Source organism: Pelophylax lessonae (assembly GCF_965119305.1).
Source record: "Pelophylax lessonae genome assembly, chromosome: 9".
In the NCBI taxonomy this organism is placed as follows: Eukaryota; Metazoa; Chordata; class Amphibia; order Anura; family Ranidae; genus Pelophylax; species Pelophylax lessonae.
In genome coordinates, this window is record NC_138776.1 from 235,727,630 (window position 1) to 235,743,957 (window position 16,328).

At 47.0% G+C, this 16,328-nt stretch overlaps 1 protein-coding gene across 2 annotated transcripts in view; it reads left to right on the forward strand.

Moving 5' to 3' along the window:
- The window catches only part of LOC309564847 (uncharacterized protein), a 155,518-nt gene that overhangs the window by 124,695 nt on the left and 14,495 nt on the right, over positions 1–16,328 (forward strand). For both annotated transcript variants that reach the window (XM_082269533.1, XM_082269532.1), the window contains exons 3-4: positions 4,973–5,086; positions 15,988–16,044. In XM_082269533.1, the coding sequence (XP_082125659.1) occupies positions 4,973–5,086; positions 15,988–16,044 (171 nt within the window). The remainder of the gene's footprint in view (positions 1–4,972; positions 5,087–15,987; positions 16,045–16,328) is intronic.

Here is a 16,328-nt window from a genome sequence, read left to right on the forward strand (position 1 = left end):
ATAGTTTACAGACGGGTATGGTGCCAGCTGATTGGAAAAAAGCCAACGTGGTACCAATATTTAAAAAGGGGCCGAAATGTATCCCGGGTAACTATAGGCCGCTCAGCCTAACATCTGTAGTCTGCAAGATTTTCGAGGGGATGTTAAGGGACCACATACAAGACTTTAGTAATGAAAACTGTATTATTAGTAGTAATCAGCATGGATTCATGAAAAATCGTTCTTGCCAAACCAATCTATTAACCTTCTACGATGAAGTGAGCTGCCAAATAGATAAAAGGAAAGCCTGTGGATGTGCTGTATCTGGACTTTGCAAAGGCCTTTGACACCGTTCCCCACAAACGCTTACTGTACAAACTAAGGAAGGTAGGTATGGACCATAAGGTAAGTACCTGGATAGAGAACTGGCTCCAGGGGAGAGTCCAGAGGGTGATGATTAATGGGGAGTACTCGGATTGGGCGGGTGTGGAAAGTGGGGTTCCCCAGGGTTCTGCTCTGGGACCAATCCTGTTTAATTTATTCATAAATGATCTAGAGGAGGGGATATCTAGTACAATCTCAGTATTTGCGGATGATACTAAACTAAGCTTGCCAATATCTTCTATGCAGGATGTGGAAACCTTACAAGCGGACCTGAAAAAAATAACGGGGTGGGCAACTACATGGCAGATGAGGTTTAATGTTGAAAAATGTAAAGTAGTGCACTTGGGGACCAGAAACCAGAAAGCAAGCTACTCACTAGGGGGGAAACCTCTGGGTGAGTCTAGGATGGAAAAAGACTTGGGGGTACTGGTAGACAACAGGCTTGGCAGTGGCATGCAATGCCAAGCCGCTGCAAGCAAAGCCAACAGAATACTGGGATGTATAAAAAAGGGGATTCACTCCAGAAATAAAGAGATTATTCTCCCGCTCTACAAGACTCTGGTCCGGCCACCTCTGGAGTATGCTGTCCAGTTCTGGGCATCGGTCCTCAGGAAGGATGTGCTGGAATTGGAAAGAGTCCAGAGAAGGGCAACAAAAATAATTAGGGGAATGGAGAACATCAGCTATGAGGAAAGACTACAAGCACTGAACCTATTCTCTCTGGAGAAGAGACGCTTGAGAGGGGATATGATATCAATGTACAAATACTGTACTGGCGACCCTAGCATAAGGAACAAACTATTCAGAGAAAGGGAATACAATAAGACACGTGGCCACTCACTAAAACTAGAGGAAAGACGGTTTAACCTTAAAATGCGTAAGTGGTTCTTCACTGTAAGAGCGGTAAGGATGTGGAATTCTCTTCCACAAGCAGTCGTATCAGCAGGGAGCATTGATAGTTTCAAAAAACTATTAGATGGGCACCTTAGAGACCACAACATACAGGGGTATACAATGTACGGTTAAAAGCAAACACACACACACATCATAGGTTGAACTGGATGGACTGATGTCTTTTTTCAACCTCACTAACTATGTAACTATGTAACCATGCATGTCAGAGCACAAACCAAGCCATGGAGTCCAAGGAATCCATCATACGTAAATGGAAGAAGTTTGGAACCACCAGGACTCTTCCTAGAGCGGGCCGCTCGGCCAAACTGAGTGATCAGGGGAGAAGGGCCTTTGTCAGGTAGATGGGCGGGGGGGGGGGTCTGTGATAGGTCGGTCTTGTTCGGACTGGTCCCCCATTTAAGTACCTCTGGTTTAGCTTATTACATGAAAGTAAGTTTACTGAAATTAATGCAAACATGAATACACCCCACAACAAAAACTACTCCATGTAGTATTTTTGTATGACCTCCATGATTTAAAAGGACAGCACCAAGTCTTCTAGGCATGGAATGAATAAGTTGGCTACATACTGTATTGCAACATCTCTTTTTCCTTTCTTCAAGAATGGCCACTCTTAGAGCCTGGATGCTGAATTGAGAGATGCTCAACTTGTCTCCTCAGTATTCCCAATAAGGTGTTCAATTAGGTTCAGATCAAGAGACTTAATTGTCCACTGAATCTCTCACCCTGATTTTCAGAAAAGCAACAGTGGCCTTAAATGTGTGTTTTGGATCATTGTCATGTTGGAATAGTGCACGATGACCAAGTGATGGTAGAATCTTCTCTTTCAATATGTAATATAGAGCAATACATTTGTAAATTCACAATACCATCAATGAAATGCAGCTCCCCGACACCAGCAGCACTCATGCAGCTCCACAGAAGGACACTGCCACCACCATGTTTCACTGTAGGCACCATGCATTTTTCTTTGTACTCCTCACCTTTGTGACACCATACAGTTTTGAAGCCAAAGGTTCCAAAAACATTTGGATTGGTCTCCTCACTCCAGCATACAGAGTCTCGGTAGTCGTCGTCTTTTTCAGGCATGGGCCCTGGAAAATTATAGGTAGGCTTTTTGTGCATGGGCTTTAGGAAAAGCTTCTTTTCTGTATGACACCCATGCATGCCATTCCTCTGTAGTTTACACCAACCATATAGTGTCCCGGGGAAACACCATATTGTGTCATGGGAAACAATCACCCCAGTTCGACTTTCTACTTCTTTAGCTAACTGCAGTGAACTTGCATGGCAATTGACTTCAACCCTTATCAGAAGACGCTCCTGTCGTGGTGTTAAACTTTTGTGGACGGCCTGGACATCTCTGTGAGATGGTTGCAGTTCCATCTTAAGTTTTTGTATCACTTTTGCAACAGTGTTCTGACTGATAAGAAAACCTTGGTGATGTTCTTGTAGCCTTCACCTTTCTTGTGTAAAGCAATGATTTTCTTTCTCAGGCCTTGTGACATTTCTCTTCCATGAGGTGCCATTGCTGACAGCATGAAATGGGAAGGTGTTTACTTTAAGTAACGCCCTTTTATAGTCAGCTGTCTGCTGGACACTGTTTTAATGAAATATTAGACCCCCCTGTAATTGAATTCTTGTTAGGATTTTTTTGTCTAAAATTTAGCTTTGCTCCTAAAGACTTTCATTGGGGTGTAAGCATTCTTGCTAGATGGTCTTGAATGAATCTGTTAGGAAAAATACTTTTTTCTCTTTCGTTCATTGACAGACACAGCTCCTGATTCTTCTTAACTATCGGGCTATACTGCCCCCTACAGGAGTAGGACACTAGGCAGGAAAAAGCTTGACTGTGCCTATGGGCAGTCCCGGGGGTATACACCCACTCTCAGCTATAGGCACTCAGTTTTTTTCCTACCTAGGCAGGAGTAAGGACCTAGTTCCTTGCTGGGATCTCTGGTCCTGGCAATTTTTTCATTTTTAAATACATTTTTTTTTCCTTTTTTTTTTTTTTATTTTTTTTTTTTTATTTTTTCCTGTGAGAACTACAGTCAAGTGCCGGACTGGGCAATGAACTGGATAATATAGATCCTTTGGGTCCCCCCAGTCTGGGCAGCAAGCGTTTGTAGACCGCAGCTTTGTGCTAGGTCGGCCCTGGCATAGTCCCACTGGCCGGGGGCTGGCCTGAGTCGCAGCATTTCCTTCTGGCCAACAGGACCCAGGATACGATGGACCGGTGCCCACCCTGTTCCTGATGTTGTAAGTAGCTGTTCCCCTCCCTTCCCCCCAGCCCTGTCAATCACCAAGGGGGCACAAGAAGTGTCCTGGCGGCTCCATAAGTAAATGATAAAAGAAAAGGAATTGGCAACACTCCAGGTTGAGTCAAAATCCATATTTATTGACTGGACATCCAAATATGACAATCGTGACAAGATAGACACGTTTCACACACTGACTGTGTGCTTAATCAATGATCTGGATTTTGACTCAACCTGGAGTGCTGCCAATTCCTTTTCTTTTATCAAGTTTTCACGGAGGCGAGCCGGGGCATGCACCTGTGTGAGTCATCAGGCAATTACACCACCTTGAGCAGTGATTCCTTGTCGGCTCCATAAGTAGCTGGCATTCTAAAGTGGGCTGACTGATTTGTTCCAGCCCTCCAAAACTTCTGCCACAACTCCTGTGCAGGCAAAAGGGATTCTGGTCATTCTAGTGGCTCCAGACTGGTCTCCCTGGTCTTGGTATGCCGATCTGGTACGGCTTGTCGCTGATACTTCTTGGGGACTTCCTCCTAAGGGAGGATCTGCTGTCCAAGGACCTATTTTCCTTCCTGCTTTAGTCGCTGGCTTTAACGGCTTGGCTGATGAACGCCAGATGCTGAAGGATGGAGGTTTGTTTGAATCGGGGATACTGTTAAAAGCTTGGAAATCTACCTCTAGGAAGATCTACCATTGCTCCTTCTCGGAACGGATCTTAACCTTCCTTCAATGGGGGGGTTGAACAAAAATTTGTCCTTGAGTACCATTTAAGGGCCAGGTATCGGGTTTTGGCGGTAGTTTTCCAACAACCTTTGGCCACACTCCCTGGTGCATTCCTTTTTTTTTTTTTTTTCTCCAGGGTGTCCCACATTTGGTTCGTTCAGTGCAGTCTCCGTTGCCGCCCTGGAATCTTAATGTGGTGCTTTCAGCTCTACTGAAGCTTCTCTTTAAAAATCTTTGAAAGATTTCCCTGCTTACATTGCCCCAGAAGGTGGCCTGGTGTATTACATGCTGTTCATACTCGCTCAGTGACTGAGATTTGTTTTCTGTATTCTGCAAAAAACCTGGTTGATCCTGCTGTTCTCTATCTCCCCCTTCAGGCCATGTCCCCAATTCAGCTGGGATTTTGCAGAGCAGTGTTGGCAGCTCTGCACATGCTCAGTTTTCAGTGAGTTTATATAATGAGCATGTCCTCCCAATCACATCTGAGCATCCCATGTGACTATAGAGATTTTACAGGTAAGTTTTTAAAGGGAAAAAAAAAAATTCCCATTATTTCACCTTCATGTGTTCAAGCCTCCACTGAAAAAATTCTTCAGAAAGAAAGACCTTTGTGAACAGCAGCTATGAAGTAACCTAATGCCTGATAATATTGATGTAATGTCTGCAACTATTGTTTTTAGAAAATCTAATTTTTATTTTGTCACTTGTTGCAGGTCTCTTTTATGACAATGGGTTTCATCAGTGTCATGCTGGCTATCATTTTGGCTGTGGTTCGTCCAGACCTTGTTATCCACTATGCTGGGACACACTTCTGGGTAGGATTTCCGGTAAGTGTAATGTGCACACAATCGAGATCAAGAAACCAATACTGGGAGGGAATCTTCCATATATTAACCTAAAGAATGTATGTGTTTAACAGAAATTGCTAAAGAGCTGTTGCAGACATGTGAACCTAGTCTGTAAACCTCTAACTTCCTACCTGTGGCCATTTTGGTTCTTGCTGTGCCCATTTAGACCCCAGTTATAAGAGTAGAAACAATAATTTGCAAAGAGGCTATATGCGTGATCTGTAGTACACTCGCACAACACATCCCCTGTCTGATGATTTTCTGTATCAGGGTTCCAATAACACGTGTAGCATGTCTGCATACTCTGTCTGCATAAACTAGGAAACCACTATCACGTACCTGGTGGAAGCCAAGCTGAGAAAGGTGTTTCTCTTGCATCTCTGATTTACTAACCCTAGAAGTGGAGACTGGTAATGTGGGGACAAAGGGTGATATGAGGGCCAAAGTTGCAGGCAGTGTCAGATGTGTAGGTCACATGACTGTAATCCACTGTGCAGGAACCATATGTGGGAGCAGAACAACATCAAAGCAGGAGAGCAGGGCATAGCTAGAAGATGATCCAAGGAGTGGTGAAAACCAGGCAGTAAGGTACCTAGTCAAGTGGCAGATAGTGTCAAGATACAAACCAAGATTAGTAACAGTTGAGCAGTGAAATGGCAAATCAGATGGCAGAAAGTAGTCCAATCACAGTCCGGGGTAATAACTGGAAGACCAGATCCAGGGACAGGTCAAGGGGCAAGCTGGGTCACACAAAAAGGCAAAAGAGCAGAGTGGGTCACATGATTAAGAAACACCAGTGCCGAGAGTGCAAGGCATGCGCTCATCCGCTCATACTGAAACATAATAGGCCTTCCTTATAAACTGCTGCGGCTATCCTCAAACTCTGCAGCTTTCAAATGTAACTCTAACCAAAATGTAACCTAATAATTATGCAGGACTTGTATTCTATAGACCATGGATCTACATTCAGATGATTACACTGGCAAAAAATAGCTGGGGCTGGCCCTAGTGCACATTCATACCGCTGCCCACTTTGTAAGACTCCAGTTTTTTGCTAGTGTCCTGCAGGAGATGGACCTTATTTCCTGTGGAGAAGTTTTTCTTTTTAAACCATTCAGTATTTTTCTATGATGCTTCTTTTAAGATCTCACTGCTTATTGTTTCCGGATTGATGATCCTCTGTGTGTGCCTTGGGGACTGTACCTGAGCCTCATTGTGTGGGGACAGCCTGAAATGTTTGCTTCGGGCACCGGATCTTGTGTTAGGCACTCATCTTGGCACATAGTGTGAAGTGTATAGTTTTCCATAGGGTGCTGTAGAGGTCCAGGGATGTGGTTCATATCTATGGTTCCCAGACCCTGAAGACCCCTTTGGGGGTATGCCCACTATGAAAAAGTCCTCACCATTCATTCAGACATCTGTGAATGAATAAACGACCCAGTCCCACCTGCTACAGTGCAAGACAGACATTTATCTCTCAGTGGAATACAATGCGTTGATCGCTACCCTCAGTCCATTGACACTTCCCCCAGTTCTCCAACTGAACACATACCTGGGTACAGAAAGGAAACTGGAGGAAGAGTTTGCTGAAGCCTGGCATTTCACCCGCTATCCACTATATAGCTTTGCATGCTCTTACAAAAATTTTGCATTTTATTATGTTCAAGGTGGACTCTAACCATTTAAAGGCCATATTTGCTTTTGCGGGTCTAGCCCTGCAGCCATTTTTTGCTGGTATGTCTTATTTGCAAGAATACTGCTAACTGGTCAAGACCAATGAACACAAGTAACCTGTCTGTGAGCACCCTGCTCTCTTGCAACAATTGCAGCTGTTCCCCTTAGCTTTATTGTGCATTAATGCGCTAAAGAATGTAATTTGCGAAGTCTGTAGACCAGTGGTGGTCAACTACAAAATTAGAGGGCCTCCTCAAGAGGGCCACACAATAGCAGCGCATTTGTGCACCGCAGCACACAAATTTTGGTCCTGCTGAATTTTTTGCAGTGTACGCAATGCACACTGAAGTTTGAATACAAGAACTGCAAGCATGTCGGTAAGTGCAGTAATAAGCCCCAGCATTGATGTCGGCACTATTAATCACCCAAATTGTGGGTCAGTGGCAAATAAATATAACCCCCTACACACATCTTTCACCGCCAGTGACCAGTAAACTCCTCCAGGTACTTTGGTTTCCTCCCACACTTCAGACATGCTGGTAGGTTAACTTGGCTTCTGTCTAAAATTGTGATAGTATGTGCTTGAGGGCAGAGACTGATATGAATTTACTCTATATATGTATCTGTCCCATTGGATGTAGTGCGCATGCGTCAACAAAAACTTTGCAATGCGCACGCACCAAAAGCCAAGACGCAGGGGCTACATAATGTATGGGAGGTGTTCATTTTACTTCTCTTCCATTGCAGGACCATGATAGTACAAACACTGAATCCATTTAGATCAGGTTTACTTCCTGCTTTTTAGCTTCCAAGGTCCGGACCCTCAGGAGGGTGACGTTCACACCACATTGGAAAAAACCAAGGTCCCTTTTCGGCCTTGGGCATCTGTATGCCAGATTTGCAAGGCTACCACATTGTCCTCTGTTCACATGTTCTGCCAGGTGGATGTTTAGACCTCAGCTGATGCAAGCTTCAGTGGCAAGGTGCTTTAAACTATTGAGTGTTTTTTGGGGTTTTAAAACTTGTTTCTCTTTCGTTTTCGATCGATAGACACAGCGCTTCATAAATCGTAACTAGTGGGTTATGTTGCCTCTTCCAGGAGTAGGACTAGGCAGAACAAAAAATGCCTAGCTACACCCATAGGCCATCCCCAGCTGGTATATAACTCTGCTCTGGGTAATCAGTTTCTTCTCTTGGGAGATACTGCCGGGCTGGGTGACGGGCTGGATAGTCTAGATTCAGTGGTCCATCAAGCCAGCGAGCGCCTGCAGACCGCAGCAGCTACACTCTAGGTCGGCCCCGCTATCCCCACTCTGTAAGAGTTATGGGATAGTGTGTCCTGCCCTGGTAGTCTGGAGGGGTCCCAGTGTAGGAGACCCCTGGTTTTTGCAGTGTGAGTATAGTGCAGAGGGGTCCCAGTGCAGAGTGCATAGCAGAGTCTCTCCTAAACATGTGTCCTACCTTTGGAGGGGTCCCCTTGCAGAGGGTGCAGCGTTGCAGAGGGTGCAGGAAAGATCCTGGCAGCATGCTTCAGTGTAGCTGATGGGGACCATTTTCCCTTAGTCTAGCTGGTCTCCGGTTGGCGGCCATGTCTGTGTAGCCGAATGTCACGAGGGCCATTTTCCTTTAGTCAAGCTGGTCTCTGGTTGGCGGCCATGTTTGTGTAGCGGATGATGTCACAGGAATGCTGGAGGACTGGGGCCTCGTGAAGATACCAAAGCTCCTCCTCTTCCTCAGTTTCCTCTTCCGGGACATGTGAACAGGGATAGCATCCATGATGATGCTGGGTTTGAATTCTCTGCGCTTCTCTGGTCGGTAGGGTGAGTTTTTAGGGGTCCCTGTTATCTCTCTCTACTGATAGGTACCCTGAGCCTTTTGGGGATCCTTTAGTGGTGCCAAAAAGATCGTTCTTTCTTTCCTTATGAAACCTCAGGGTCACATCTCCCCCCCTCCCCACTGACCCCCTCATGGAGGTTGCAGGTCCCTCAGCTTCCCATGGTTGCACTGACGGCGGTCCTGCAGTCCTTAGTGTCCCGGGTGGAAGTGGCGTTTGGGCAAAGGCCTAGGAGGAAGCGTCCTCTGCCTTCTCCTGCTCAGTCGTTCTCATCTGATTCTGAGCCTGATGCCGCCGTGGACGTGGCCCATCCAGGGGGGCTTAATATCGCACCCCCAGATCCATTCAATAGTGAGGATGATTCCTCCATGGTCGCAGCAGCAAATGAAAAGCCGCTGGTAGACTCTCTTATTACTTCAGTGCGTGAGACTTTAAAAATGGAGGATGCGGCTGATGTAGCCACAGTTGTGACTGTGTCGTTTGGTGCGCATAAGTCACCTCACACTCCAAAGGTGTTTTCTTATGTGCCTTATTTTGACAGGTTTTACTGTAAGGAATGTGAACAACCAAAATTACCCTTTGTGGTCCCCAAACGTTTTGCTGTACGTTACCCTTTTGAGGAGTCCTTTTTAGAAAAAAAAAAGTGGGCTAGTCCACCAGTGGTGAACCCTCCTGTTTCCACATTGAACAAAGAACGGGAACACCCCAAGCGGTTTGCTGTACGTTACCCTTTGAGGAGTCCCTTTTAAAGTGGACTAGTCCACCAGTGGTGGACCCTCCTGTTTCCAGGTTGAACAAAGCTACCATGATCCCAGTAGAGGAATCCCCTGTCCTTTTAAGAACCTGGCTGATAAAGCGGAGGCTGTGGCATGCAGCAGGTTTACTATGGCTGGTTCGGCATTGCGACCAGTCTTTGCCTCAGCCCTGGTGTCTAAATCCATAACTGAATGGGCCAAGCTTTTGCGCCAAGACCTGGGGGGTGAGCAGGTCCCCGCTGCTTATGTTGATTTAGCGGACCATTTGGTCCATGGGCTGCAGTTTTATTTGTGATGCAGCTTTGGATACAGCTCCTGTGCTGTCCAAACTTTGTTTAATCGGTGGCGGCGCGTGCTGTGGCTTAAGAATTGGTCCGCAGACCAAGCCTCTAAGAAAGCTCTCATTGATCTGCCCTTTCAAAATTATTTTGTACTTCTGGGATGGAGAATAAGGGAAATAGATCTATTAAATCTTCCCCGGGAGGTTCCAAGCAACCTTGGTCTGGTAAGCCTAGAGCTAGCTTCTCCGGACCCGCAGACAAGACCCCTTGAGCATGAAGGTCTGCCCTCACCCATTATTGAGGTGGGGAGACATTTTTTCTGGTTTTCGGCCCGTGCATTTCTTTGGTAAGCGCCAAGGAGATCCGCAAGGTTTCTTTTGGGGGTACCCAGAAAGGGGGACAAAGCTTGTCCTTTTCAGGTCCTGAGTCTCCTTTGTGCGGATTTAATTCCTGCAAAGATTCAGGTGATGTCTGAACTACCTGAGGTCCCCCCTATCCCTGTCCAGGGAATTGATTTACCCAAGTCTGATTTTAGGTAATCTAGGTCTGATCCTTCCTCTAGACAAATTTCAGGAATCACAGGCCATGAGTCTGGTAGTATCCACTTTCAAGACAGTTCTGTGTGCACAGTCCTACATGCAGCTTCTTTAGCAGGTTCGGCCCCACAGGAGGATACCGAAGTTTGTGGCGTGATCACAGGGTCCTCTGACAGATGCCGCAACCACGATAAGGTCAGCATCATCCTCGGCTTAGGCTTCTTTCACAGTTCCTGCGAGGAATCAAGAGTGAGGATCTTCCAGCCATCCTGCTTTTACAGTCCCTGGTTTTAATGGCATAGCTATTGAAAGCCTGGTACTGAGGGACAGAGGTTTGTCTGGATCAGTGATCCCTACTATGGTGAAGGCAAGGAAGCCCAGCAAGATATACCATCGTACATGGAAAGCATACATTTCTTGGTGTAAGTCGATTGTCGCTCATCCTCGAACCTTTTCTGTGGCTCAGATATTAACCTTTCTTAAAAGGGGAGTTGATCAGAAGTTGGCCGCAGTGCATTATGGGTGGGAGCTCAAATTTCCCATGAAGAAGCACATTTGTTCGTCGTTCGACGAACAGCCGATGTTCGAGTGGAACTTAGCTTAGACTCGAAGCTCATCCCTACTTGCTACTAAATTGATTACCTAGGGCAGAGAGGGGGGGGGGTTATATACCAGCTGGGAGCATGGGCGTAGCCAGGTTTTTTTTTTTTTTTTTTTTTTTCTGCCTAGTCCTACTCCTGGAGGAGGCAATATAACCCACTAGTCATGATTTATGGAGCGCTGTGTCTGTCAAATTCAGAGAAATTGATTTTACGGTAAGTACAAAAATCCCATTTATTTATTTTTCTTTTTTTTGTGGCACTATTGGCAGTTCTGTTTTGATATTTTGCTTCCCACCTCTATTTTACTGCTTGTGGATATCCCATAGTCTAGGATAAAGTCTTGTACTTTAAGTTTTTAAAACAATAAGAAATTTTGACCTGTCTGTCTTCCTCATCTCTGAGTCCAAGAAGTGGTTGGGGCCATGAGTGTGCATTAACGGCCACCTAACAAGTCCTTTTGCCAGTATTCACTCATCTGAAGGTAGCCGGTTTATAACCCCAACCCATGGTCTATGAAAAGCGGTTTTATAATAGTAATTATAATAGTGTGTTTTATATTCATTTTTTTTTAATAGCTTGTACCTGTAAAACATGAATCTAGAGGATAATTGTGGCAGTGTGCAGGAAGGCATGTAATACTATTTTTAGGACTCCGTCTGTGGCTGGTGTGTGGGTGCAGTAGTCTGATGATTCACCAAGGTGCTGCCAGTAACGGGTATTTTACTCTTTAAAGTAATACTAAAGTCTTCTTTTTTTTTCTTTTCTTTTTGGTAACAAAAAAAAAGTCCTACTTACCTGCTCTGTTTAGTGGCTTTGCACAGAGCAGGTCAGGTCCTCTTCTTGGGGTCCCTCACCAGCACTTCTGGTCCCTGCCGAGTGCCCCCACATCAAGCAGGATGGAGCCCTCTGTCTCTGTGTGTGTGTGTCTGTCTCTCTCTCTCGTGCAACATCTCTAGGTCGGGATGTGCTCAGGGTAATTATCAAGGGGGCTGAGAGGGGATGCTGCACACAGGAGGCTTTTTATCTTAATGCATAGAATTTATTAGGATTAAAAAAAAAAAAAAAAAACTTTCTGCCTTTACAACCACTTGAAGTCTCTGCAACATTTCTAAACCAAAAAGTCTATGTATTGCAGCTTACCAGTCCTTAGATGTGGTGGCAACTTTAGTTTTTTTTTTTTTGCTAAGAACATTTTCAGCAAGTACACTATTGTGTACAATATTGCCAAAATAGCTGTATCCTTGCCACTACCAATAAGCTGAAAAGAAAGCACAAACAATCCTAAATTCTTGTGTAAATTTCTGGTCTTATCAGCCTGCATGCAACAAAGTTGAACAAAGGGAGACCTGTTTGAAGTCCAGCAAGGAATCCAGTGGCAGGTGGTCCCAGGGGTCGTCCAATGTGCAGCTCGATGGTGGAGCTCCCAACCGACCAGCAGAGGGGGGCTGCAGGAGAATGGACCAGGAAGGATGGCCGTGGTGCTGGGACCAGCACGGAATGCAGGACCTGGATGTAACGTCAGGCACCCAGGACCAGTGTGGAACGCAAATGCCAGGAAGTGATGTCAAAGGAGCGGTACGTGTTTCGGAGCGTCGATTGGCTCTTTCATGCCGGAGGAGCCAGTCCTCCCATCCGAGCCTGCGTTCCACGCTGGTCCCAGCAGCGCAGCCATCCTTCCTAGTCCTTTCTCCTGCGGCCCCCCCCTCTGCTGGTCGGTTGGGATCTCCACCATCAAGCTGCACATTGGAACAGCCCTGGGACCACCTGCCACTGGATTCCTTGCCACATTCTGAGGAGCTTAGTTTTATTTTAATGCTAGTAAACTGTAAGTGCAGTTTTATCCTTTTGGCAATAAAAGTCTTGTTTTCTGCACTTAGTTTTGTGTAAGCCCCCCAACTAGAGCGCACGTTCGCTGGTGCGGGGGGGCCTCGGTCGGGCCCTCCAGGGCTGGATGATGCGGTAGGGCTTGCTGGGGGTCTCCGTGGGGGGGGTCTGATTGCCGCGTGGGGCCGCCATTTTGTTGTAGCCTTTGTCTGCAGTTATGGAGGCGGCCATCTTGGGGGGGGGTTTCGGCCATTTTACGGTGGATTTTTGCTGGGAAGGCCCATGGGTGTGCCTGGAGGCGTTTTTTTCGGGGGAGGAGCCCATCTCTTCAGCCCAGGAAGCATCTGGCTCAGGTTTCCTTTTCTGAGCCACCGCTGACACATGCAGACCTCCTGAAGATTGCTGACTTTCCAGGGATAGTGAGTTGCTGGGGGTTTATTCTCTCTCTCTCTCTCTGCGGGGGCCTGTCTTTTTTTTTTTTTGTTTTGCTGGCGGGTCCTATTAGCGCAACATGGACCCCTCAGACCTTTGCAGGATAAGGCGCGGGTGGACGCACTGGTTGTTTCGTTGTGCGAAACCCTAAAGTTGGAGGATGCGGCTGTTATCACTCCTGGGGTGCGGGTTGCCTTCGGCACCCATAAGCCCCCGAGGGTGGAAAAGTAATTTCCCTTCCCCACTTGTTTTGCTGGCTTACTCGCCAAAGAATGGGCGCGGCGAACACGTTCTCCCGGGGTGTCTAGGCGGTTTACCAGGCGCTACGCTTTTGAGGAGTCTCTGGTGAAGAAGTGGTCGGTGCCACCTAAGGTGGATCCCCCGGTATCCAGACTTAACAAGGCTACCGTGATTCCAGAGGAAGATTTCCCATCCTTTAAGGACCCAGAGGATAGGAAGGCGGAGGCTGTGGCCCGCAACATGTACGCTATGGCGGGGGTGAGTCCTCAATCAGGACTCGGCTCAGGGAGTCTGGTCCCTGGAGGAATCTCGATTGCCGGTCAATGTCCTGGAGCTGAGAGCGATCCGGCTTTGCCTGATGCACTGGACCGACCGTCTGAAGGGTTGTCCTTTAAGCATTCAATCGGACAATGCCACGGCCGTGGCTTACGTCAATCACTAAGGGGGCACCAAGAGTGTCCTTGCGGCCCTGGAAGTGGCGGACATTCTACGTTGGGCGGAGCGCCATGTTCCAGCTCTCTCCGCGGTCCACATTCCGGGGGTGGATAATTGGCAGGCAGATTACCTCAGCCGCCAGGCGTTGGATGCCAGAGAGTGATCCCTGCATCCGAAGGTGTTTCATCAGTTGTGCCTTCGCTGGGGCACTCCGGATGTGGATCTGTTGGCATCTTGAATCTACAGGAAGGTACAGAGGGTTGTGGCCCGCTCCGGGACCCTCTGGCAGATGCCCCAGATGCACTGGTGGCCCCGCCTTTCCTCCTCTCAAGTTGCTGCCAAGACTTCTTCGCAGGATAGAGGCGGAAGGGTTTCCGGTCATTCTTGTGGCTCCGGACTGGCCTCGTCTAGCCTGGTACGCCGACCTGGTCAGGCTTGTCGCAGACGCCCCGTGGAGACTTCCTCTCAGGGTGGATCTGCTCTCAAGGGCCTATCTTCCATCCTGCTTTACAGTCGCTGGCTTTCATGGCTTGGCTGTTGAAAGCCAGATGCTGAAGGACAGGGGTTTATCTGCCTCAGTGATTCCCACTTTGCTGAAAGTGAGAAAGGCGACTTCCAGGAAGATTTATCATCGTACGTGGAAGTCGTCAGTGTGGTGTGAGTCCCTTGGGATCCACCCTCGCTTCTATTCGGTGGCTCGGATCTTGGCCTTCCTTCAACGGGGAGTTGATTAAAAGTTGGCCTTGAGTACTATCAAGGGTCAGGTCTCGGCCTTGGCTATTTTCTTCCAGAGGCCATTGGCCCCACATACCCTGGTGTGTAGTTTCATCCAGGGGGTGCGACACTTGGTGCCTCTGGTGCGACCTCCGCTACCGCCATGGGATCTTAATTTTGGTGCTTTCGGTTCTCCAGAGGCCTCCCTTTGAGAATATTCGGGAGGTCCCCCTGCTTACCTTGTCTCTAAAGGTGGCCTTCTTGGTGGCGATCACTTCTGCGCGCAGGGTGTCAGAACTGGCGGTGTCGGAACTGGCGGCGCTGTCCTGTCCTCCCTATCTGGTGGTTCACAGGGACAAGGTGGTACTTCGGCCAGATCCATCCTTCCTGCCAAAGGTGGTTTCCAGTTTTCACTTATATAAGGACATAGTGTTACCTTCCTTATGTCCGAAGCCAAAACATACTAAGGAATTTGCCCTGCATACCCTGGATGATTTTCGGGCGATCAAGGTGTATTTGGCATCTACGGAATCTTTTCGCAAGTCTGACTTGCTCTTTGTGCTCACGGATGGCCCAAAGAAGGGGCTGCCTGCGTCTGCTGCGACTATTTCCAGATGGATCAGACAGAGGTGCAGGCTTATTCCGTTAGGGGTCAGGTTCCCCCCCTTCCCTGTCAGGGCGCACTCTACTCGCCATCAGGCGCCTGTTTCAGGTGTGCAAGGCGGCGACTTGGTCGTCTGTTCACACCGTTAACAAATTTTATAAGGGGGATGTGATGGCATCTGCGGATGCCTCTTTTGGCCGCAAGGTTTTGCAGGCTGCGGTTTAGGGGGCTTCTTGGCCTTCCTTGAGGGTGTTTTTTTCTGTTTGTTTTCAGGTGGACCTCATTTGGTTGTTCTGAGGTGTCCTGTGTTGCCTGGTTGGCTATGTTGGCCTTGGGGGACTGTTTTTTCTGTGTTCTGGTTCACACCCCTCATTTTGGATTTGCTTTGGGACATCCCTACTGATATACATCAGAGGACTGCGTCCGTCAATGAACGATAGAGAAAATTGGATTTTTGACTTACCGTAAAATCCTTTTCTCTTAGGTTCATTGACAGACGCAGTACCCGCCCCTCTATTTTTTGAGTGGGTTGGTGTGTTTTTTCTCTGACACTGCTTTGATACAAAACTGACTTCCTATGCAGGAAGAGAGGGTATACCCCCAGGGACTGCCCATAGGCGTAGCCAGAATTTTTTTTCTGCCTAGTGTCGTACTCCTGTAGGGGGCGGTATTACCCTACTGATATACATCAGAGGACTGCGTCTGTCAATGAACCTAAGAGAAAAGGATTTTACGGTAAGTCAAAAATCCAATTTTTGCACTGCATTTGGAAAAACCCTAAAGCACTCTAGGTGTTTGGCTTGTGCTTGGCACTCACAGGGGGAGACCTATTCTGGGTGCTCACTGTTTTTCTGGTCTGTATTCTTAAATACTTGTTGGTGGTTGTAGATCTATTAGTCTATTACAATTTTTAAAATGCCATAATCTTTAAATGTTTGTCTCGTAACAGTTCCTTGTTGCTGGAGTACTGAACGTTTTGGCTTACAAATATCCCAAACCATTATTGGTAAGTGCAGTCATTAGGTTTTCCCTGATTACCATGTTGATCAGTGCTGAAAGTGTATAAAACATCATATGTCCATATGAGGATCATGCTCCACAATGTAAACAATGTTCAGACACAAGGAGGTCTGTGCAATTTAAGCAGTTCAGCACTAGAGCAATTTTTTTAAAATTTTGGCGCACGTAAAAATCCTTCATTTTTGGCAATAAAATGACTTCAACCCCCCAGAACATTATACAATTTCTGAAAGCAGAGGCCCTGTAGACTAAAAGATGATAGTTGCAAAT